General features: G+C 41.9%; 1 protein-coding gene across 1 annotated transcript in view; it reads left to right on the forward strand.

Moving 5' to 3' along the window:
- LOC145397996 (glutamate receptor ionotropic, delta-2-like) overlaps window positions 1-26,209 on the forward strand; it is a 176,039-nt gene that overhangs the window by 66,337 nt on the left and 83,493 nt on the right. The window contains exon 3 of the mRNA XM_080270963.1: window positions 21,903-22,102. Within this exon, the coding sequence (XP_080127089.1) occupies window positions 21,903-22,102 (200 nt within the window). The remainder of the gene's footprint in view (window positions 1-21,902; window positions 22,103-26,209) is intronic.

Consider the following 26,209-nt stretch of genomic DNA (forward strand, 5'->3'; position numbering starts at 1 on the left):
CTCCTGGTCTCCAGTAACTTGCAGCACTAGTGGAACACAGGAGACTTGAAATTTCAACCCTGGTCTTAATGTAGCTTTTGTGGCAAACTAAAATAAGAGAAGAATTCGTCAGCCAACACCTTAGCAGCAGTCGTGGCTGCCTGATATGGGATGACATTGGCTTCTGACCACTTAAGTAGTACATGACAACACATATACAGTACCAGTTTCCCTTTTCAGTAAGTGACAGAGGTCCAGCAATGTCCACTGCAACTCGTTCCAGTGGTGCACCCACTTCATACAGCTGAAGAGGGGTGCAACCACGTTTCTCGGGTCCCTTCTTGGCACGGCATACTCTTCAACATCCTGATGCATGCCAGTCTAGTAGAACCTCTGTCGCAGCCAAGTTAGAGTTTTCTTCACTCCCAGATGCCCACTAGTGATCTCGTTATGAGACTTTTAAGGCCTCAGACTTTATTTTCTTAGTAACCACCAGCTGCCAATACTTGCTGAGGCCATAGGATGTTTTCCATCAACACTCCAGTAGTTCGATGTTCAAACGAAGGTACCACTGACTCCAGAGCTCTTAGTTGCAGGGCCAAACCTGGGAACCTCTTCTAAAGATGGTTTCACTCAACTCTATTGCAGCCGCTCTAGCACTGGTTGTAAATCCGTAACCTCCATTTGCATCTTTTTCATTTCTTCTTCACCAGACACTGTCCCTGTTACTGCAGTATGACTGCATGTTATGCTACGATTTTCTTTCCTACTACACTACTTCCAATTGGGTCACAAGGCCAATGACTCAGGCTGTCAGCATTGCCATGTGCCCACCCAGGACGGTGCTGCACCTCACTGTTGTGCTGGTTCAGCTTCCCCAGCCTGCATGCCAGTTGTCTTTCTGGGACCTTCAGTGTATTCAGCCGCTTGAGTGCTGGTCTGTCCTAATAATGAACTAGGACCCATACAAGTAGGGATGGAAAAAGTTAAAGCTTTTCATCACTGCCAAGAGCTCCTTATGGGTCACAATGTGGTTCCACTCTGGTGAGCTAAGCTTCTTGCTGTAATACACCACCACATACTCTTTGTCATCCTTCTTCTGCAACTGGACTCCACCAATGTCTTGGTTACTAGCGTCACAGTCCAGGATGAATGGATGACTCTGATCTGGGTAGGGCAATTGGAGAGCTTGCCAAAGCTTCCTTCAGTTCATCAAAGGCCTTTTGAGTCACTGTAGTCCACATATACTTATGTCTCTTTTTTAGAAACGAGTGCAGAGGTGCAGCTATTGTAGCAAAGCCCATGACAAAACGCCGGAAGTAGGTACAGAAACCAAAGAAACTCTATAGCTCCTTTACACAAGTTGGAACTGGTCAGTTTTTCACAGCTGCCACCTTCTCTAGACCAGTATGGACGCCTTCCCCGCCAACATTGTGTTCCAGGTACTTCACTTCCTTCTAGAACAAGTAGCACTTCTTACAGTTCAGCTTGAGGTGCGCTGCTCAGATCATGGTCAACACCCCTGACAGCCTCTCCAAATCCTGGTCGATCTATCCAATCACAATTACACCATCAAAATAGATGAGAGTTGTCTGTCAATGCAGGCCTTCCAGTACTTTATCCATGAGGCACTCAAAAGTAGCCAGAGCATTACACAGGCCAAATGGCATTACTCTGAACTGCCATAAACCTCACCTGTATGAAAAGGCTGTTTCCTCCTTGTCATTTTCTGTGACCTTGGCCTGGTGATATCCTGATTTCATGTCTCGAGTGGAGAACCAATTGACACCTGACAAAGCATCCAATGTGTCGTCAGTTCTTGGCAAGGTCGTCAGTTCTTGGGAAAGGGTAGGTATCCTTCACTGTCACTTCATTTAGGGCTCGACAATCCAAACAGCACTTCACTGAGCCATCCTTCTTCATTACTAGAATATCTGCTGACACCCAAGGAGTGCTGAACTTATTTGTCACTTCTTGACTTTGAAGATTCTCCATAATCCTCTCCGTTTCTTGCCTTTGAGCTGATGCCATCCCCCAAGTAGGCAGTTTAATCGGGTGGTGATTCCCAGCGTCAATACAATGCTCCACCAGATCTGGACATCCCAGGTCTAGATCTCCAATGGAAAAGTCATTAGCAAACTTCACTAGCAGTTACCTTAACTGCAGCACTTGTGAGTCATCCAGGCACTGACAACTCTCTGAAAACAGGTCTTGTAAGTGGTCTGGCAGATTCCCATCTTTTTTACTACACTTCTTTAACAGACCACTCAGATTACATTGGTGCCACTCACGGCCCACTTCCCGGCACAGTTTCACTGTTTCTCCCTCGTTGATCTTCTGTGCCTCACGGGAGAAGCTGGTCACAATTGGCACTTCATCTTCGCCTGTCTCCACCAAAGTGCTCTCCACCATCACTCCGCCTTCGTCTGGCACCGTCCATCAGGCTACACCATCCCTAGAAAGCTGGAGTTCTGATCCTGGGAGATCACTGTAGTTTGAAGCGTCCTCACCTCACCACCTGAACTGGTATGGCTCACGGCCATGACAGAAATCGACTGTCGTCAAACCTTGAGTTTCATGGAGCAGAAGCCCAGCTTACATCCCCTGGGCATCAGATAGTCCACACCAAGAAGGTAAGGATCCTTCATGTCTGCCACATAGACTGGAAGTGTAGTCTCTTGCCCTGCCGCTTCAGTCTGGATATTCAAGGGTCCCCTCAGTTCATCACGCTGCCCAGTTATACCATACAATTGTTCCAATGACTCAGACAGATACCAATGGCACAACACATCAGGCCTCACGAAAGTATGCTCTGAGGCTGAATCAGTTATGAGGGAACGCCTCTTGCTGTCTCTTCTTCTGTCTACTTGCCCAATGTCAATTGAAGTTCTCTTGTATTTTCTTGGTGGTGGGGCTACTCGGGAAAAAAAGGCTGGTTGTTGCCCCTTAATGGCAGCCTTTACTAGTTTTCTGGTTCTTTTCTGTCTTTTGCAGCCTTCTTCTTTTCCTGCTTTTTCTTCTTTGGACAAAGAGAAATGAAGTGTCCCCCCTCACCACATGATAATGCCATCGTTGGAATTGTAAATTTCCTTGCACTGCTATGCTCTTGCTCCATTTTCTACTTATAATGATCCTCCTTGTGTCCTGGATTCTCCCAGAACTACCACCCACCTCTGAACTTCAGCTGCTCCTTCTTCTACCTGTAGCAGTCCTCTTTCCTACGTCCTAGCTTCTCATAATACCAGCAGCTTCCTTCAAATTTCTCCGTTTCACTTACCTGTCCCTTTCTTGCTTTGAATTCTGGAATATATCCTACTTACAACCTTCATGTACTGGACGTGACATAGGACTCAAGTTCCAGAGTCCTGGTTAGTGCATCTTTTAATGCATCTTGGTTGTGCCTGCTTCACTTGCATTTTTAGCTCTGCATTATCAAGAGCATCAATGAACAGATCCCTCGGAAGAATAGCCAACAGGTTAGGTGCTAATTCAGGGTATTCCTTGTGTGCCATGCTTTCCATGTCATGAGCAAGCTGCTGAAGGGATTTGCCTCGAGTCCTTACATGGGTCTGGAATCTTGCTGTGTAAAACTCAGTCTGGTACAGTACATGGTCCTGCATCTGTGCTCCGCTCTTCGGCCAGGAACTGATAACTACCTTTCCTCTACTGACATCTGGCCAAGAATCTCCACTGTGGCAGCCTTGAGGCTAATAGCAAGCTACACTACCCCCTGCTTGTCAGTCTAACCATTCTGATCTGCAGATAACTCATACTGAACAAGATAATCTTCCCAAGATACTTTACCTTCAAATTCTTGAGGTTTCTTTTGATTGGATCCTCATTATAGCCATGTATTTCACTGGTTTGGGGCCTAAAAACTGGGGCATTGTAATTAGGTCTAGGATCCAAAACATCTACGTTCTGATTATTCACCCCTGTAATGCTACTTTTAGATGCCTGGGATTCATCAAGATTCACTGTACATTGTCCATTCTGTATATATGCTCCCTGAGGCTCAGTAACACAAGATTTCTCTACAGCCTCAATTCTTTCACCAGTATTCATCTACTGGTTGTCCACATGCTGTCTGCACTCCATCACGTTATTGATCACCTCTCGCTCCTGCTGCCCTAGCTTAGCATTTATTTCCTCCTTCATCTGTTACTGTTCTTCCTTCATTTCCCCCTGGAAAGCATCTAGCAGTCTGTACACCCTTAGTTACAACTTCTTCTGTTACTGCATTAATGCTTTGAAGCCGTTCATGTTCTTTCTGTTCACTTTGTGCTTGCAGTTGTTCTCTTAGCACTTTCTTGAGCTCTTTCTGTCCTTCACTTTATGCTTGTAATAACTTCATGATTGCTGCCAGACACGCCTACTCCTGACTAGCATGGTATCTTGTCTGTACATCTTCTGTCTCCATGTCCAAGATTTGACACACTGCAGCTCTTTTCTCTCTCACTCCTGACAGCACTTGTTACGTCCTATTCCCACACTGACACAGGCTTCAGCAGCAGTAGTTCAGTATATAGGGAAGACGTCTCCCAGTGAATCGTTCCTCGTTGTGCCAGCCTTTCTGTGTACACAAGGTCAACTCAGGCATCGTAATAACACAGGTGGCTTGCGTTTGTAGTCTATATTGTCAACTGTTTGTAGTCTACATTGTCTGCTTGTTAACTATTTTCACAATAGCCAGAACTACACCAGCTTTATAAGGGCCACAAGTAAACTCACTGACTCTACTCCCTCCTCCATCCTTTTTATAAACTTCCTTTCTATTCAAACGTTCTAAGTAATCCTAGCAGAAGCAGAGTTCTAAGTCGGTGACATCCAAAATATCCCAGAGCTTTCTTACATTATGTAACACTAAAATAAATTTAAAGGAAATTTAAATATTACATTATTTAACATTCATCCAAATAGAACATGATAAAGACAAAAATAATGTTTAACTTTACAAAATACCTCCACTCACACCAGTATTTTACCTCGCAACTCCGACTAGCAACGAAAAATGTGAGAATTAACCGAAGTTTGCCACTACCACCTATCTAGCACTCATGCTTTTTTAAAATTTTACATATATATATATATATATATATATATATATATATATATATATATATATATATATATATATATATATATATATATACTGTGGTAGGTGGGGGCGCCCATCATCCACTCACTCAATGTAGAGTGATGCCATATGAGCTATACACCAAGTGACAAGCCAAATGGTTTCATGTACCCAGGAAACCATTTACTACGCTGGGTGGTAACCATATAACTGGGGTTTCTGGCAGGGTTAATTGTCCCCCCAGATTCCCCTATCCAAAATCACTTAATCATGGCAGTCGTTTCAGAGAGCCTCGGAGGGCCCAATACCTACCCAGGGTCCCAACCAAATGGGCAGACTCGCGTGGCCATGTGGAATGTGAGAGGTGTGAATGAGGAGAGCAAGAGGGTGGAAGTGGTGAATGTGTGCAAGAGTGTGAGTTATGCGTGATGGCATTGTGTGAAATGAAAATGAAAGGTTGCGAAGTGGAGGAGTTGGAGGGTGTGAAATGTGTGAGATCGGGAATGAATGGGAGAGGAAGATGTAAGGAAGGAGTTGCTTTGTTGATGAATGAGGTGTGGCAGTGTGGAATGAGAGAAGGTGAAAGTGGCAGTGACTGTAGCGTATGCACCGTGTGAGGACAGAAGTGAGAGAGAGAAAGACAGATTTTGGGATGAGCTGGGTGAAGTAGTGGGAGAAATGCCAAGGAACTATAAAGCGATCGTGATGGGGGCTATGAACGGAAGAGTAGGCACTAGTCCTGAGGATGATATAATGGGTTGTTATGGAGTACCAGGAGAAAATGATAATGGGAATCGACTAAAGGATATGTGTCAGGAGAAGAGGTTGTGCATTTGTAATTCGTATTTTAAACACAAAGATGCACATAAATATACATGGTATAGAGGAAACAGGGATCGTGCTGAAAGAAGCCTGATTGATTACGTGCTCGTAGAGAAGTCGATAATGGGAATGGCTGCTGATACGAGGGCAGTGAGAGGACGATGTGGAGGTCTGTCAGATCATATGATTGTGGGATGCAAGATCAAGCTGAGATGAGTGAGGTGAATCAAGAGAGAGAGGAGCAGTCAGGGTGAAAGACTGAAAGTTGAGAAGCTGAGGATCAAAGAAGTGGTAGATGAGTACAAGACCAAAGCAGAGGACGAGTTAGAATCAGTGAACTGGAATGAATGGGATATGGACAGCCTGTGGAATGCATAAGGGGACTGCTTAGTTAAGAATGCTAAAGAGGTGTGTGGTGTGGCAAGAGTATCAACAAAAATGAAGGGTATGGCATGGTGGGATGAGGAGGTTAAGAGAGCGGTGGAGGAAAAGAGGAAGAAGTGGCTAAAGTGAGTACAGGATAGGGGTTCAGTTGAAATAAGAACTGAGTATTTGAAAAGCAAGAAGCATGTAAAGAGACTAGTGAAGGGGAAAAAGGAGGTAAATGATTATCTGGGAAGAAAAATGAATGGGAACTACTCTGAAAATAGGAAGTTATTCTGGAAAGAAGTGCGGAAATGTAGAAGTGAAAGTGGAAAGAAATGTGATAGTGTGAAGGATGCGGGTGGTAGGTTACTAACTCATGGAGATGAAGTAAGGACCAGCTGGAAAGAATATTTTGAAAGCCTGATGAATGGTAATAGACAGAACAGAGCGGATGTAAATATGATTGGTTTTTGGGGTGTGCAGAAAAGGAATTGCAGTGCCAGGAGACATGACACTCGCACAGGTGAAGAGTTCTGTGAGGCAGCTGAAAAATGGGAAAGCAGCTGGGGTCGATGAGGTGTATGTTGAGATGCTTAAGTGTAGTGCAGAGAGTGGAATGAAGTGTTTTTTGGAGATATGTAAGAAGGCATGGATGAGTGAAACTGTGCCTGCAGAGTGAAAAAAGGCTGTGATTGTATCCCTGTACAAAAATAAAGGTGAATGAAAGAATTATTATAGAGAAAGTAAGAGAGATATCAGAAGTCCTAGTGAGTGATGAACAGGGTGGCTTTAGGAGTGGCAGGGGATGTGTGGATCAAGTATTTGCTGCGAGACAGATAGCAGAGAAGGCTTGTCAGAAGGACCATAAGGTGTTTATGGCATTCATGGATCTTGAAAAAGCATACAACAAAGTGGACAGAGAGGGACTGCGGAAAATTTTGCGCATGTATGGTGTAGATGGTAAGCCGCTAGGTGCTGTGAAGAGTTTTTATGATGGTAGTGAAGCATGTGTAAGGGTTAATGGGCATCTAAGTGAAGGGTTTACGATCAGTGTGGGCGTGCGACTTGATTGTGTGATGTCCCCATGGTTGTTCAATATATATATATATATATATATATATATATATATATATATATATATATATATATATATATATATATATATATATATATATATATATATATATATATATATATATGGATGAGGTGATGAGAGAAGTAAAAACACAAGTAATGGAGAGAGGGATGGCATTGGTAATGAATGGTGATAGATGGAATATCTCAGATTTGTTGTACGCTGAAGATGCAGTACTGTTCACAAATACTGGACAAGAACTTGGTAGGTTTGTGCAGAGTTTTGCTAATGTCTGTGAGCGTTGTGCCTTGAGAGTAAATGTAGAGAAGAGTAAAGTGATGGTTATTGAGAGAGGTCATTCCCAGTGTGATGTCACAGTGAATGGAAAGAGACTGGAAATGGTGAGAGAGTTCAAATACTTGGGTACAGTGATAGAAAAGAGAGGAAAATGTGCAAAAGAAGTTGAAAGAAGAGTGACACAAGGAAGAAAAGTTGCTGGTGCAATGAAGGCTTTGATAAGAAACAGAGGATTGAGTGTTGCAGCTGCACGAGGCTTACATGAAGGAGTGTTAATGCCAACTCTAACATATGGGTGTGAGGTTATGGTGTGGCATGAAGCTGAAAAGTCAAGAGTAAGAGCAGTGGAGATGGGACTGCTGAGGAATGTATGTGGAGTGCAGAGGGTGGATAGGATACGAAATAATGTGATTCGTGAAAGGTGTGGTGTGAGGAAGTCGATGGACACCAGAATCGAAGAGCGTGTCCTGAGATGGTATGGTCATGTGCAAAGAATGGATAACAATAGAGTGGTGAGAAAGGTTTATCTGAGCGAATTTGAAGGAGGGAGGAGGGGAGGTAGGCCAAAGAGAAGGTGGAGAGATATGGTGGATGAGTGTTTGAGGAAGAGAGGTTTGGAAGTCAGTGAGGCTAGGGAAGTGACAAGAGATCGAGCTGGCTGGATGAATGTTGTGATGAGATGTGCATGCTCAGGGATTCTGGCACCCCTTGTGAGCATGGCAGCATCCGGACTGACTCAATCGGATACGTTTGTGTGAAGTTGCAGAATGTGATTAATGTTTTTGGCGTATCTGGTAGAGCCAGGATTTCAGGGGATTAAATGATAAGTGAATGGAAGTGTGGCCTATTTGGATTTGGCAAGTTTGTGCCGTCTGGACATTGCTACACTTCACCCTGTCGTTGGGTGGGAAAGGAGATTCGGATGATGATGATATATATATATATATATATATATATATATATATATATATATATATATATATATAGGGGGAGGCGGTGGCTCAATCGGTAGAGAGGTGGCCTGCAGTCCTACCGGACCCAGGTTCGAATCCCGGCTGGGGCAGGGAACAGTTTAAGGATTTGAATTTCATTAAATCAGGCTTAACTGATCTACCAGAAGACCCGCCGACATGTCGTAAAAATACCCCCTCTAATACCAATACACCAGTCCTGTATGAGACAGCCCTAGCATGTATTCAGTATGGACGGTGGGTGTTAACACCGAAGTGGTGACATGTAGAGGTGTATGGTATGTAGGAGGACTACTGGGCCTTGATAGCAGGCTGTGAAGCCTATGCCCAGAGTCGGACACATAAAAATATATATATATATATATATATATATATATATATATATATATATATATATATATATATATATATATATATATCCCACTGAATTCCAGAGGTGCTGAGCGAGGCATGGAACTGGGTGGGTACTAAGCATACCGCCCTCCGCCTATCGGCTCATAGTCGCGAAGATCATAGGTCCCTACCCGGGGGTTCCCTACTTTATATAGACTTGAAAAATCCCAGTTCTGTCCAATATTCCGGACACTTGGCTCCAATGGGTTAAACAGACTGATAGGTTTGCTTGCCAGTCGTATATATATATATATATATATATATATATATATATATATATATATATATATATATATATATATATATATATATATATATATATATATATATATATAAAATGTCACAGGCTTACTGTAGTTACCTCAATACCGAATGGATGAAACAGAAGATGAGAATGGAGATATGAGAGGTGTCAAGAATTTTAAATAATTTCTATTATCAATTTTTGCTGACTGCAAGGGTAGAATTTTAAACATCACTGTCTTCCCTCTGTTTATTCAGTGGTCAGATAGGGCTGGATGTTTTTTCAGAACTATGCAAAGATCTTTTGTTAGTTACCATAAGTGGGTGTGACACGTAGTATGAGAGGGACAAAATGAGAGTATTTTCCCAATAGAAGTCTAAAAACGTTTTCTTGGTGACTCGCTATTGGCTGTGTGTGAAATGTATTAACTCGCTATTGTTATCAGATGCCTCCATTGTTTGTGTATGGCTGGAGATTATACTTAAGACGGCATAGTAGCTAGTTAGCTGGGAGAGGCAGAGTAAGGCTACTTTATAAGCTCGAGGACCTTGCGAGAGCATCACTTTTTTAGGTCACACTTTTCGTCACATTTTGTTACACATTTTGTTATATTTTTCCACATATTTCCACACATTACTAAACAGGTTACTTTGATTACAAATCACACTGTTTGTGCACCATTTCCCATTTTTGGTTCACTTCTCCATTTAACACTGGTGTGTGGATTATATCTGGATTATATCATTAATGAGTTCTCCTAGTTCGTCAAGCATTGTGAGTACATACCCTCCACTGATTGTAATTTGGTTAGGTAAGAAATAACTTGTTTTATATTTGTATTCTAAGGCCTATGTGAAATCTTTGTAAAACTAATCCTGGTTTCTTCTTTAGTGTGTGTATGTTACAGTGCATAGTAAAGTTAGTTTTCTTGTGAGCTTTACCTTACCCCTTTGCGTGATTAATTAAAGGTTAAGAGTGCACACTAATATATTCCCCATAACAGTTTGGTGACCTTGCTAGGATAGGTCTGTGACATTATATTGGCACCCTTGGCCACATACACATTGCTTACTCTTGCCTACTTAACTGTAATCAGTAATCATGACTATTACTGAGTGATAGTGATGTGAAAACATTTTTGGATTCTAAGCCTTCCCCAACCAGAGTGAATACACAAAACACGAGCTCACATTACTTGGCCAGACCTTACAGTTGAGTTTTTCCCGGTTACCATCTCCTCACAAACATCGGTAACAAGGGTGGCACTAGTTGTTATATCAAATCCCAATATGCAGTTGACACAATTATAAACTTCACTTCATTCAGTTTTGTTTACTCACTGTATAAACTAAATTGTCAAAATATTACCAAATATATCTGTGTAATCCATCGCTCCCTCCATGCTTCTTCAGAACCCAGTGTATTTGATTCCATATCCACACAGCTGAGTAACCTTAACGTTGCCCTTACCACCGAAATTATCATTTTGGGTGATTTTAATGTACATAATGTTGAATGGTTATTGCACTCTGCAAGGATTGACGATGCTGGTCTAGAGTGCGAGCTGTTTGCAGAATCATTTAATCTCACCCAGCTGATAACAACCGATCTTGGATTTATTCTTGACAAATAATCCAGATGAATACAGGATAGAGGTACTGTCACCACTTGGATCCTCTGATCACAAGCTCATCAAAGCCTCATTAGTTAACCCCCCCACACCTCCCCGTTCTAAACCTGTCAGGATGACCCGATGGCACTTTGATAGGGCAGACTGGGATGGATTGAGAAATTATCTTTCTGATATTCCATGGCAGTCTTTTTTCTCCAGTGATCCCAATTATACAACAGTCCCACATTTGTGACTTAATACTAGCTGGTATGGATTTATTCATACCAGGTCAACAGCTAACTAAAGATCGAAGTCTCCAAAATGGTTTGATAGAAACTGTGCCAGAGCAACAGCCCAAAAGTCCTTAGCATATAACTCTAACTTGAAATAAAAAGGATCTGAATCACTCTTTATATTTAAAATTGCTAGAAATCATGCAAAATCTGTAATAAATCTAGCTAAATCCAACTTTCTTCAAAAGCAAGCATCAAAACTACTTTACAACCCTAATGACAATAGAATATTTTGGTCAATTCTTAATTCTTTCAGTGATAACTTTATCAAGTCATCTTCCATTCCCCCACTAAAATCTTCAGATGGGAACATGACAAATGACCCATGTGTGACAGTAGATACTTTGGCCAGTACATTTGCCAAAAATTCTACCATAGACGATGCCAGCCAGAATGTCCCAGTACTCGAACTTGACTCTCCCGAAATTGCCCCACTTAAAATACGGGCAAGGTACGTGAAATCCATCCTAGACAATTTACCTACCAAAAAAGCTCCAGGCCCACATGGAATTCCGCCAATTGTTTTGAAAACGTGTTCCCCTGAATTTGCCTCTGTTCTAGCTAAATTATTCAGACTATGCATACGTACTTCTTTATTCCCAAATTCATGGAAAGAAGCCAATATCCACCCAATTCCGAAGAAAGGAAGTTCCTCTTACCCTTCTGATTACAGACCAATACCAGTCACATCTTCTCTTGGTAAGGTATTTGAAACTTTAATTAATAAGCACATTGTCAAACATCTTGAATCCAACAACTTAATCAGTGATAGACAATATGGTTTTCGCCACGAAAGATCCACCATTGACATATTCAATCTCCTAACTCATACCATTCATCAGTCAATTGACCTACATGGAGAAACTCATGCAGTAGCCCTTGATATTTCTAAAGCTTTCGATAGAGTATGGCACCGTTCCCTGCTGTCCAAACTCCCTTGATATGGACTAACGTCTTCTGCTCCTTTGATTTCCTCATATCTCAGTGACAGGAAAATAAGAGTAAAAGTAGATGATGTACATTCCAATTTCCACAACTCCGACGTGCCGCAGAGATCAGTTCTGGTGCTAATCCTGTTCCTGTCACCCACAATCCCATCCACTCATGTGCCGATGACTCAACATTACATAGTTCAGTCACACTCAGACACCCATTTACAGAGTCTATTATCTCTATCTTTCAACTCAGTACAGCCATCTCCATAAATCAAGACCTATCTACGATCAGTGAATGGGGACAAAACAACTTTGTCTCATATAATGCTAGTAAATCTAAATATATACAATTTACTAACAGACAGATATTGCCAGATTCGTAAATTACCTTCAGTACTACTAATATTCCCATCTCCAAAAGTATTGAAATTCTCGGCGTCTCACTTAACATAGCCCTCGGCTGAACCTCTCATATTAGATTACTTGCTAAAACCGCCTCAAAGAAACTTGGACTAATGTACAGGCTCCTTAACTTATTCATTGACGAACAGTTAGCTGTAATTTATAAGAGTCATGTGCGCTCTCAGCCTGAATATTGCTCACACTTGTGGAATGGATGTGGATAGGTTGCATTAAAACAATAGACAAAATTCAGAATAAGGCTATTAGAATTTATTAACAACCCTGCCATTACATATAATCTACCTCCCCTATAAGAAAAAGGAATGATGCCTCCCTTGCATTATTTTACAGATATTTTTATGGCAAATACTCAGACGAAGTTGCGTCCACGGTGCTACCTTTCCATGCCTTCCCTCGTGCTACACGGGCATCTGGTAGTGCTCTTGACTGGAATGTCACTCAGTCATATTGCAGAACTTCTGCCTATCAGAATTCTTTCATTCCCTGTACTGCATCTCTTTGGAATTTGCTTCCCCAGAGTTGTTTCCCTCGAAACTTCAACCTACAGCTGTTCAAGTCTAGGTGTTACAGACATTTTATGAACAGAGGACACCAGTAATCTGGTGCATGGATTTTTTTTTATTCGTTAGGTTTTCCTTCCTCGGTTCTGTTATTAAAAAAAAAATGACCTAATATTGGACAACATGTTTGACCAAGGTGAGTCCTCCATAGTTAGTCCTGAGTCATTTGATATTGCACAAGGTGTTGACCTTGAGGCTTTGGCGTCAGAGGTACCTGGCCCCAATGATTTTCTGCTCATGATACTGGTGACAAAATGCAACTAGAGCTAGCCAGAATTAAGTTGAGAGATCTAGAAGTGCAAGCTAAAATGACAGAACTAGAATTGCAAACTAAAATTAGGGAACTGGAATCGCATGCTAAAATGAGAGAAGTAGAATTTCAAGCTCAAATGACACAATGGGAAATGGATCATGAAATCAGACTGAAGCACTGTGATAGTTCACCTCTAGCTAGTAGTTCATCTGCCAGGGAATCTTTTGATGTTGCAGGAACATAAAGCTAGTACCTCCTTTTAATGAGCAAGGTGTCACTAAGTATTTCCATGTGTTTGAAAAGGTGGCAGGTCGTCTTTCTTGGCCAAAAGAATCTTGGACAGTACTGTTGCTGATTGTTTTGAAAGGAAAGACCCAAGAGGCTTATATTTCTTTATCAGTTGATCAAAGTGCTAACTAAGATTGTTTAAAAGATGCCATTCTCAAAGTATATGAACTCGTGCCAGAGGTATATAGACTTAAATTTAGATCTACCTTTAAACAGAAAGATCAGACTCATGTGGAATATGCTAGAGTACTCACAGACTTACTTGATCAATGGTTATATTCTAAGAAAGTTAACGATTCCTCTAAACTGAGAGAATTAATGATCTTGGAGAACTTCACTGGTAACATAGATAGGGATGTTGCTACACGCCTAGTAGAGAAAGACTTAGATACCCTAGCTGAGGCTGCTATTGTAGCAGATTATTACTGTATAGTATATTTCATAAGCATGAACTTAAGCCTCAGTCATTTGTTAAGGGTAGGAGAGTGAATCAGCCAGTTTTTGTGAACCCTTCTTCCGGCAAAGGTCAAGTGACAATACCGGTAACACCGCAACCCCAGAGTTAGTTCCACAAAAGTAAGTGAGGACAGTGTTGCCAGAGGGTTAAGAAAACGTGTCACATTTTGCCAGTACTGCCAGAAATCGGGGCATTGGAGGATTGATGCTGGAAAAAAAATGAGGGAAAAGTTCCAATGTGAAACTTGTTACTTTGGTAAACTCTTGGGGATCTTTTGACACCAATAGAAAGCAGCCACCCACAGATGATAATAGCGGTAGTGAGACACCTCCCCCCAGCAGGCGCATATTGTTTATATGTACAGATGGGAGCAGTCATTGGTTGATAGACAGACTCCTGTAGTGCCATTATTAGACACTGGGAAGATTGTAACAGTACAACTGTCAGGATCAAGTGAGAGTGGTAATAAGACTCCATCACAGTGTCCTCGCCCAAGCAGAACACAGAGTGACTCCTTCCCAGATAATTTATTTGTTGACTTCATATTTAAGGGGTTAGTTTCACCTGATGGAAAATGTGGTAAGGAAGTCACTGTTCTTAGAGACACAGGAGCTTCACAGTCATTAATGTTGAAGGGGATTGTTGATGTAGCTGACCCTAATGAATGTGTCTTGTTGAAGGGTATAGCTGAGTTTGTATTTGTTCCCCTAGTTGAGGTGAAGCTCCAAAGTTAGTTATTGGTTCAGTGCGTGTCGGTGTTGTTGACAAGCTCTCTGTACAAAGGGTCACTTTTCTATTGGGTAATGACTTGGCACGAGGACAAGAGAGTGCTGTTCCCTGCATGTCAAAAACTCCCCTGAGTGAGGATAGGACTCAACAGCTATAAGTTGTATGTTAAATTGTGTCCTGCTTGTGCTGTAACTAGAGCTATGATGGCAGAGGCCAGCATGAAAATATTGACAGAAATGGCAACGGCAATGCTGACGATGATATTGGGTTTGGTGATACTTTTTTTGCCCAGTAAAATGACTCAGAGGTTGATAATTCTCCCCAGATTAATGTATGTGCAAGGTTAGCTGATATGCAAAGATCTGATCCGGAGATTGCCACCTTAAGTGACTCAGCAGTTAAAGGAGATGAATGTGAATCTGAATTGACATCGTGCTATTATTTAAGGCCAAACAATGTGTTAATGCGAAGATGGAGACCTCCAATGTTGCTCATGATAACGAGTGGGAGACTGTACATCAGGTGGTGGTTCCAAGACCCCGTAGGCAAAAAATTATGTCCATTGCTCATGAGTCTTCTTTAGCGGTCAGTTAAGGGGGAGGAAGACTCTTTCCCGCATTTGGCAGCATTTTCACTTGCCTGGAATCCGTCGAGATATCTCCCGGTTTTGTAGGTCATGTCACACCTGTCAGCTAGTCGGTAAGAGCAATAAGCTCATCCCTGCGGCTCCTCTGATTCCTCTACCCGTGTTTGAGGCCCGATTCACTAAAGTGCTTGTGGACATTGTTTGCCCTTTGCCTAGAATCTCCTCAGGCAACCAGTACATTCTCACAATGTTAGACATGACCACTAGATATCGTGAAGCCATTCCCTTGAGAAATGTATCAGCTAAATTGGTTGTAAAAGAGTTGCTGACCTTCTTGGCCCATTTTGGTCTCCCTAAGGAAGTTCCGTCAGATCAAGGCAGTAATTTTTATTCCAGACTATTCAGACAAACCCTTAAGGAGTTAGGAATCTCCCAGACCACTTTCTCAGCATACCGTCCTCAGAGTCAGGGTGCATTAGAGAGGCATCACCAAACTTTGAAGAGTATGCTTAAAAAGTTGTGTTGATGAAAAGGAATGGGACAAGTGTTTGCCTGTCCTACTTTTTGCAACCACGGAGGCACCGAGCGAGTCGTTAGGCTACTCCCCATTCCAATTAATTTTTGGCCATGAAGTATGAGGTCCTGTTAAACTCCTCAAAGAATGAGTCAAGGATGATGACCAAATCAACTTGCTAGTGAAGAGGTTGTATGATCACTCTAAGAAGGTTAGGAACAGAGTGTTTCACCCAGGCAATCAAGTTCTTGTCTTGCCTCCAATTTATGGTCAGACTCTGTAGGGAAGTTTAGCATACCTTATGTATTAGAGAAGAGGGTAGGTGAAGAAAATTATGTCATCTTAACCCCAGACCGGAAGAAGGAACGAAGATTGTGCCAAGTTAATGGTAATGAAGTCCCACAGGCGAGAAGTGGACCCCCCTTGGTGCTGCATGCATGGTATCGGCTGCCGAGTTAGTGGAGGACAACGGCTGCTGCCCTTTAACTTTGGACCAGACAGCAAGTTGGAGAGAAAACCATGATGCATGGAGTACATGAACTGATAAACTCTCCCATTTGACTGCAGAGTGGTGTGCCAAACTTGTTGACCATCTCAGGAAGTTCCCTGATGTGTTCTGGGACACCAAAGGACGGACAGAAGAGGCACAGCATGACATGGATGTTGGAGACGCCACTTCTGTAAAGCAGTCACCCTACTGGGCTAGTCCTCAAAGGCAGAGCATCATCCAAGAGGAACTGAACTACATGTTGCAGCAGGGATTCATTGAGTCATGTCAAAGTGAGTGGTGCTCCTCGGTCATAGTGGTTCCAAAACCTGGTCGGTCACATATTTTTGTATCGATTATTATAAAGTCAGCTCTCTTACCAAGACTGACACCTACCCACTTCCTAGAGTAGATGATTGTGTGGATGCGATGGGCAGTGAAATGTTTGATACAAAATTAGATTTGATGAAGGAATATTGGCAAGTCCCATTCACAGAAAGGAACCAAGAAATTGACTGTTTTGTGGTTGGTGGCAATTACTTATAAATGTAAAGGCATGCCCTATAGTTTGAAGAATGCTCCTGCCACCTTCTAAAGGCTGTTGAATGATCTCAGCAAGGATGTAGAAGGTTGTATTACCTACATTGATGACGTAGTTATTTCTAGCAACACCTGGGAACAATACTTGAGCCAACTAGATGCCTTGCTGCAGAGACTGTCCTTTGCTAATTTAGTGCTTAATTTAACTAAATGTAAATTTAGTCAGGTATAACTATTCTCCTTACAAAGGAAAAGGGGGAAACGAAGTGTGTGGTAATCATAGAGGCATTCTTCTTAGTATAATAGAAAAAGTATATGGTAGGATACTTAGTGACAGAGTTAGGGAAATTACAGAGGAATTAGTTGGAGAAGAATAGGGAGGTTTTAGGAAGGGAAGATGTGTAGACCAGATATTCATTCTTAGATCTTTAGTGGGATACTTTCTAGAGAAGGAAAAGAAATTGTATGCAGCCTTCATGGATTTGGAGAAAGCATATGACAGGGTGGATAGAGAATCTATCTATCTATATACCTAGGCTGCTTCCCCCAAGGAAAGGGAGGTAGCCGAGACAGGACGACACACTCCCCATTTACTTATCCATTCAAACACATTCATTCGCATCTTAGCCCCAAAGTGGAGAACGGACAGATCCTCACTGCACCACACCGCACAAGGGTCAACTGAGCAATGCAATCAGTGACATCCGCAGCAGGGCCCGACAGCAGAACTGGTTTACCCCTGCCACATCATAACAGACCCATCCCCTTACCCGCACCTGACCTGACTAGCTGATCAGACCACATGCGAGAGAATATCCCCTCAGGGCTGCGTCATCACTTATTCATTCACAATTTCTCTCCATTTATTTGTGTCACGCACAGCCATTCTTCCTTGCTCAACAGACATCCCTCTCGCATCCAACGCTCTCTTCACACTGTCCATCCATCCTATTCGTGGTCTTCCTCTCAGCCTTACACCTCTCACATCAGATCTAGTTATCTTTTTCACCAATCGCTCATTATCCATTCTCTCCATATGCCCAAACCATCACAACACCCTCTGCTCAACTCTACCAGCCATCTCTCGAACAACTCCAGTTCTCCTTCGCACTTCATCATTTCGCACTCGATCCATATGCGTCACTCCACACATACCCCTCAGACACCTCATCTCCATTACATTCAAACTTTTCCTCTCTGCTACACCCATATTCCATGTTTCAGCCCCATATAATGCAGTCGGTACCACAACACCCTCATACAGCCTTCTCTTTACGTCCATTCTAAGCGAACGACATTTAAACACTTTTTTCATTCCTCCCAGCACCTTTCCTACTTCATTTATTCTAAACTTCACTTCTGCATCTATTCTTCCATCCACAGCAACATGTGACCCTAGATATTTAAAACAATCTACCTCCTCAAGCAACTCACCATTCAAAACAATATTCATCCCCCTACCATCTATCAACCTCGTACACTTCATCACTTTACTCTTATTCTCATTTACTTTCAATTTCCTCCTTTCACACCCTTCCAAACTCCTCTACCAACTGTCTCAATCTCTCCTCTGAATCAGTCACCAGTGCAGCAGCATCTGCAAACAGCAGCTGCTTCAGATTCCACTCTCCACCATCAACATTCACCAGACTCAGACCTCCACCTAAAACTCTTGCATTTACCTCCCTTACAACACCATCCATGTAAATGTTAAACAACCAAGGCGACATCACACATCCCTGTCGCAGCCCCACTCTCACGGGAAACCAATCACTCACAGCATTTCCCACCCTTACACACGCTGTACTATTTACATAAAAACTTTTCACCCCTTTTAGTAACCTACCATCAAGTCCATACAATCTTAAAACAGTATTCAAAGCCTCCCTATCAATTCTATCATACGCTTTCTTTAAATCCATAAATGCCCAAAACACATCCTTGCCTTTCGCTAAATACTTTTCACACACTTGTCTCACAGCAAACACCTGATCAACGCATCCCCTCCCTCTCCTAAAGCCACACTGCTCATTACCCATCACTCCCTCTGTACCCTCTCTAACTCTCATAATTAACACTACCATACACCTTACCTAAAACACTCAACAGACTTATACTCCTAAAGCTAGTACATTTATACTTATCACCCTTGCCTTTATCCAACGGGACCACACAAGCACTTGCTCAGTCAATTGGCACCATACCTTTCTCAAAGCACACATTCAACAATCTTACTAACCAGTCAACAATAGTCACTCCACCACCCTTCAGGCATTCCACAGCACACCCATCCATACCTGCAGCTTTCCCTGTTTTCATCTCCTTTACTGCCTTCTCCACTTCCTCCTTCGTGATCAAAGAATCATTTAACTCTCTCAACACATTTATTCCTTGCACCCTTCCATCCGCCACAATCTCAGCCACCCTTTCCTCCTCTACATTTAACAGTCTTTCAAAATACTCTGCCCATCTCTTCCTTACTGCATCCATCTCAATTAACATCCTTCCATCCTCTGATTTTACTCGTTCTTCCTTCCCAGACTCTCCCTTTCGCACCCTTTTCACCTCTTTCCAAAACATTTTCTTATTCTGTTGAAAATTCTCTGTAAGCCACCTACCCCACCTTTCATCTGCTGCCACTTTAGCATCACGTACAGCTCTTCTCGCTCTATTCCTATTTTCCTTATACCTTTCATGTGACATCTCATCCTTCCTCTGCAGCCACACTTCATATGCACGTCTCTTCTCAGTGGAGTGGATAGAGAAGGATTGTGGAAAGTCTTAAAAATATATGGCAAATTGTTGAAGGCCGTGAAGAGTATGTATGAGGGTGCTAAGGCTGCAGTGCACGTGGATAGTGAACTGAGTGATTTTTTCTGTTTGAAGGTTGGATTGAAACAAAGATGTATCATGTCTCCATGGTTGTTCAATCTGTATATTGATGGGGTTATAAAAGAGATTCAAGGTAGGGCAGTGGATGTTGGAGCGGCCCTAATGAGAGAGGGCAGTGTTTGGAAACTCCCTGTCCTGTTGTTTGCAGATGATACTGAGTTGTTAAGTGAAGACGAACGGTAGCTGCAAGGCTTGGTGAATGAGTTTGGGAGAGTGTCAGAAACGGAATCTAAAGGTGAATGTAGGGAAGAGTAAAGTTATGGTCTTCGAGAGAAATGAAGTCAGTGAATGTACAGTGAGGTTGGATGAGGAGGAAATGGAAAATGTGAGTGCATTTAAGTACTTGGGTAGTGTGATCAGTAAGGATGGAGGTTTGGAGGGTGAAGTGCTTGAAAGGGTGCAACAGGGAAGAAAAGTTGCTGGTTCCTTGAAAGCAGTGATAGGAAACAGGGAAGTGAGCATGCAAGTGAAAAAGCTACTATAATGACAGTATTGTGATACCAACTCTAACGTATGGAAGTGAAGCTTGGACCTTGTTGGTGGAACAGAAGTCAAGAGTGAGAGCTGTGGAAATGAGTTATTTGAGAGGAGCATGTGGAGTCACAAAGAGAGACAGACTGACAATGAAGACGTGAAGGAGTATTATGGTGTGGACGTAGATGTGATAGGAAGGGTTAAGAGAAACACATTGATGTGGTTTGGCCATGTGGAGAGGATGGAGAGCGAGAGACTGACGAGGAGAGTGTATGTAAGTGAGGTGGAGGGGGAGAGGGGGAGAGGAAGGCCAAGGATGAGATGGAGGGATGGAGTGGTATATGAGAGAGGGGTGAGTGAACTGGGAGAAGGGCAATGAAATGAAAGGGGACAGGGCGACATGGAGACGATTTGTTTGTGGCCACTCCATACGGGATTAAGGCGTCTGACAATAGATAGAAAGATAAATAGATAAATTTGTACAGTAACCGGAAATTTCCCCCTGGTAAATTTCGTCCCTCAGGAAGAGAGGTGTCAATGGCGTAGTTACCCCAGTGGCGAATGGATGAAATAGAAGATAAGATAATGTATGGATAATGTGGGGAGTTAAGTGAGCCGTCGAGAACGTTAAATCATTTCTATTAGCAATTTTTGCTGCCTTTAAGGGTAGAATTAGAGACCTTACTATCTTCCCTGTGTTTACTCAGCGGTCAGTTTTTCTGCTTCTGGGCAGATAACCCTCAGTGTTTTTCCCAGAAGTACTCAAGGACCTTTTGTCCTTGACCATAAGTGGGTGTGACATATAGTGTTGGAGGGACAAAATGAGAGTATTTTCCCAATACAAGTCTAAAAACGTTTTCTTGGTGCCTCGCTATTGGCTGGGTGTGAGACGTACTAACTCGCTATTGTTAGCAGGTGCCTCCATTGTTTGTGTATGCCTGGAGATTACACTTAAGACAGCCTAGTGGCTAGGTAGCCGGGAGAGGCGGAGGAAGGCTAGTTTATAAGCTCGAGGACCTTGTGAGAGAGTCACTTTTTTTGGTCACACTTTGTGTCACATTTTGTTACACATTTTGTTATACATTTTGTAACACTTTTCCACATATTTTCACACAGTAGTAAACACGTTACTCTGATTATAACTCACTCTGTTTCTGCACCATTTCCCATTTTTGGTTCACTTCTCAATTAACAGTAGTAAATGTGGAAAATATCTGGATTATATCTTTAACGAGCTCTCCTAGTTCCTCAAGCTCTGTGAGTACATAGCCTCCACTGATTGTAATCTGGTTAGGTATGAAATAACTCGTTTTACATTTGTACACTGAGGCCTATGGGAATTCCCCTTTGTAAAACGAATCCTGGTTTCTTCTTTGGTGTGTGTATGTTACAGTGAATAGTTAAGTAAGTTAGTTTTCTTGTGAGCTTTACCTTACCCTTTTAGGTGATTAAATAAGGGTTAAGAGTGCACCGTAATATATACCCCCATATACATCTATATATCTATATCTAGCTATCTATCTTTCAGTTTATCTATCTATCTATCTAAATATATATCTATCTATGTATCTATATCTATATCTATATACATATATATATATATATATATATATATATATGGTATTGGTGCTTCAGGTGGCCGCTGTGTTGCTGGGTCAAACCATGGATGACAGGAAGGTGCGTATGCAATGGACGCGGGTGTGGCTGATATCCTGGTGGCTGGTGGTGGAGATCCTGGCTGTTGTCTACACAGGCAACTTGATGGCCGTCCTTACCATTCCTGCCTACCCCAACCGCATCCAGACATTACAAGAACTGGCCAAGTCCCATTATATGTGAGTCTCTCTCTCTCTCTCTCTCTCTCTCTCTCTCTCTTAGGGGAGGGGGGTTGTGCCTTTATGTGAATTAACCCTCTGTCCTCCCAAGACAACAAGAAATATGACTTCAGGAAGAAAAATGAAACAAATAGTGCCACCACTTCCTTGTACCAAACCAAGGAAAAAAAAATAGCTTTATTAACCTGGTACAGTACTAACATACAAGTAACTTAATCATGCTAACAAAACGTAGATTGGGATAATTGTTATTGCCCTTGGTTGTCTCCTTCACTGGTTTCGGCATCCTGGTTTCATTACAAATGACGCTAAGTATATCCAAGTACTGTTCAGCTGTGGCCAGGAGTCGCAATCCAGCTTCTTCCAGCCAACCCATGTATATGGCAGCGTCACATGGACGAGCACAGTAGTTTCCTACTATGCATTTCTGTTGAAAATATTGCCTGAGCTCAAGCCTTGTGCTAATGGATATAGTGGTACTAATATATACTTTGAAGTTTTGACACTGATAACGTGAATATTTTACACATATTGTTTATTAAATGCATTGTTTCTCTTATATTACAAAGCCAGGCAGACGACATAAAAGTGTATACTTGGTTCCATTTATCTGCTTCCTCTGGATTTGAGCCCGTGAACCCTTTCTTTTTGGTGTGGGGGGGGGGGGCTGTGCCTCTCGACCCTTTCCTTGGCTGTGCCTATGAATATTAATAAACATGCAACCATGCATATGCTTTTACTCGTGCAGTAAAACAAGTCATCCTACTTTCGTTTATATAGTTACCAGTAATTTGGTAAGCAGTTTCCTGGAAGACAGGAAACCATTTACCACACACTGCAGAGCCACCCAGAGGCAACATCTCATGAAGTGAGTAGATGTTATGTTCTACCATTTACCACATATCATGTGAAACTAATTACACAGGAAGCTACTATATAATTATTAAACTCTCTCTCTCTCTCTCTGGCTTACCAAACCTTTGCACTTCCAATTTTTTTTCTCGTTGGAAAAAAATGCAAGCAACACTGCTTACAAATTTAATGATACAAGGGGAAAAATGAAAGTAGTTCCAACATTATACAATCACCATTGGCAATAACTAGTCTCTAGAAGGGTGAGGTAAATGAGAAATATTACCTGAGGGGACAAGGCATTTACAAGATCCTATTAAATCTAATCTTCTCCACCCCGTTATCAAGAATATCCCTTCTCTTGCCTCCCACTGACACTAAAGAGAACTAAAATGTTGCCGGCACCCTGATAGATTGGCTCGAGGAAAAGAAACCAAAACCTATTGCACTGTAGCACTGGTTGGACATGAGTGACTTAACTGTTATGCTGGAACGATGTAAAAGTTAGAACAGTGTTTGGGTATCTTCTCACCTGTTTCCGTTTTCACCGAATTTTAACAAACTTTAGTCCTATCCTAAGCTCTGCATGAACCAAATGTGACACTTACCCCCTTGACAAAAAGCAAAAAAGTACATTTCTTCCCAGCAGTCTAATATTCAGTAGCCCAAAATTTGCATTCAGCACCATCCATTCGGCTTCAGTGCAACATACTACAATAAATACGACCGTAATGTTAATAAAAATATACAATATATTATGTATTTATAAGTCCTTCAAGTCACGCCGATTTTCACATGGCATCTCTGCTCCACCATGTGATACATATCCTCTCTCAGTATCTTCAGGTTTCACTAATTTCCGGTTTATCATAATAATAATAATAATAATAATAATAATAATATACTACTCCCACTACTACTACCGTACTATTACTACTACTACTACTACTACTACTACTACTACTACTACTACCACTACTACTAATGATAATTAATTATGAATCTTACCTCATGCAAGGGTACAGAAAACACAGATAAAAAGCATGGGATGATGAGAAGTTAATGAAATGCACACATATCCCTTATGATGGCATTCCTCGATTTGTCAGGCAAGCACCAAACCACGGAGAAGGCATACTATCCTCTAATGTTTTTTTTTTCTTTTTTTTTTAATGTTCTTGCTTTTTATTTTATTTTCATAATTAACCCTGAAATCTCGGATGCTGGCCATGACCATCATACAACTTGTGTCTTAAGTGGTCGGATGACGGCTACAGCTGCTTTGCATTTCCCCCCAGCATTTGAATATCTACTCATTTTTAATAGTGCCCAGTTAGGATTTAAGCTTCTAGGAAGCAAATGGGCACTAGGGTGCTTTAATGGTATAGGGGTGAATTTTCAAAATAAAAATTCAAGCAAGCAGAATCCCTTATTTTGTGAGGATCCATTGGAAAAGTACACAATTCAAATTTCATTCAAAATGCGTTACATATAAAAATTGCTCTTCACTGATAAGTGATTCCACAAAGCAGTGGAAATAATATAACATTTTTATGCAATGCAAATGTAATAATATATTGACGTGACCAGCAGTATTAGAGAACAATGAAATAGCAACACGATTCAGTATAACACCGTTCATTTAGATTTTAAACTGGCTTTAGAGGCTGTCGGAAATCCTTTTCGATGTTCCTTGACAATTTGAAGCATGAATTTGATATGCCCTTCGCTCCAAGTTCTGCCAGCCTTCGTGAAGGTTTGAATCAATGCTATCCCTCGTGCTGCAACATCGTTCACTACGTTCAAAGATTTCACCCCTGGCCTTTGCTGAACAAAAACCTGCGTTGTTTTCCCAGTTTAATGGGTCCTCTTGCAGGAACTCAACTGGAAGGTCAAGGAGAGTGAACAACTTATACATACTGGAAGAGCGGAAGTCTGCCAGTAACTTTCCTTGGTGATCTGGTACCGAAACTCGTCGGAGAGGATCTATTGTCTTGTCAGCAGAGTTCATATTCTCCACCATTTTTCGTTTTTCATCATCCTCAGCTGCAGGATCAAATAGTAACAGGCCCTCGTTCACCTCACTGAGGTACCAGAGCTCCCTACAAAATCTCTTGCACCCAGCAATGTTAGTTTCTTGAAGCTCTTGGAAGGGGGAAAGGTCGCATCGTGGAGCACTTGCTGCTTCACATGCTGACAACCACAGAAGGACGTAATAGTGGGCAACGAATAGGTAGAAGTCCAGCAAGCCAGAAATCAGGCGATCAGACTAGTTTTCAGTGGTGGGCAGCACAAACGAAGAAGGACATTGTGCAGGCCCAATGCACAATCCACAGTTCACTACCTTGCGCAAGTGCAAGTTTGCAATATGACAATTATTTAGCTTGTGCAATGTCGCAAAGCTCAAGCACAAACCATTTGCATATATTTGTGGGAATTACTGTAAAATGTTGAGATATTTAAATAAAATAACATACTTTTATTTATTATTATTATTTTCTGTTATTTGTAATTTGCACAAGTGCACAATCTAATTTTTAACTTGCACAATGTCGCTAAGTGTTAGTGCATACCACTTGTATATATGTGTGGGAATTACTATAAAATTATTTTAAAATGTTGCCCTATCCCCCGCCATTTCTCTGTCCTGCTCCCGGCTCACACCCACCTCTCTCATATACTTCTCCACTCCATCCCTCCATCTAATCCTTGGCCTCCCCCTCTCTCTCCCCCCCTCCATCTCACTCACATACACTCTCCTCGTCAGTCTCACTCTCCATCCTCTCCATATGACCAAACCACCTCAGTGTGTTTCTCGAATGTTTCCTATCACATCCACATCCACACCATAACGATCTTTCATTTCCTTATTTGTCAGTCTGTCTCTCCATGTAACTCCACATGCTTCTCTCAAAGAACTCATTTTTCTCACTATTAACTTCTGTCCCTCCAGCTAGATCAAAGCTTCACTTCCATACATTAGAGTTGGTATCACAATACTGTCATGTAGTAACTTTCACTCGTGGAAGTTCAAACAGAGGAGTGAGCAGGCTGCGAAGCGGAGGTACAGGGAAACAAAGGCTGTGATGTTTTTTTTTTTTTATAAATAACAGAACGGAGGAAGGAAAAACAAATCAGTAAAAAAAAAAAAAATCCATACACCAGTTTACTGGCGTCCTCCGTTCATAAAATATCTGTAACAGTTAGACTTGAACAGCTATGGGTTGAAATTTGGAGGGAAACAACCCTGGGGAA

Source organism: Coenobita brevimanus, chromosome 44, assembly GCF_032717465.1.
Source record: "Coenobita brevimanus isolate Jiangsu-jjx chromosome 44, ASM3271746v2, whole genome shotgun sequence".
Taxonomy (NCBI): domain Eukaryota; kingdom Metazoa; phylum Arthropoda; class Malacostraca; order Decapoda; family Coenobitidae; genus Coenobita; species Coenobita brevimanus.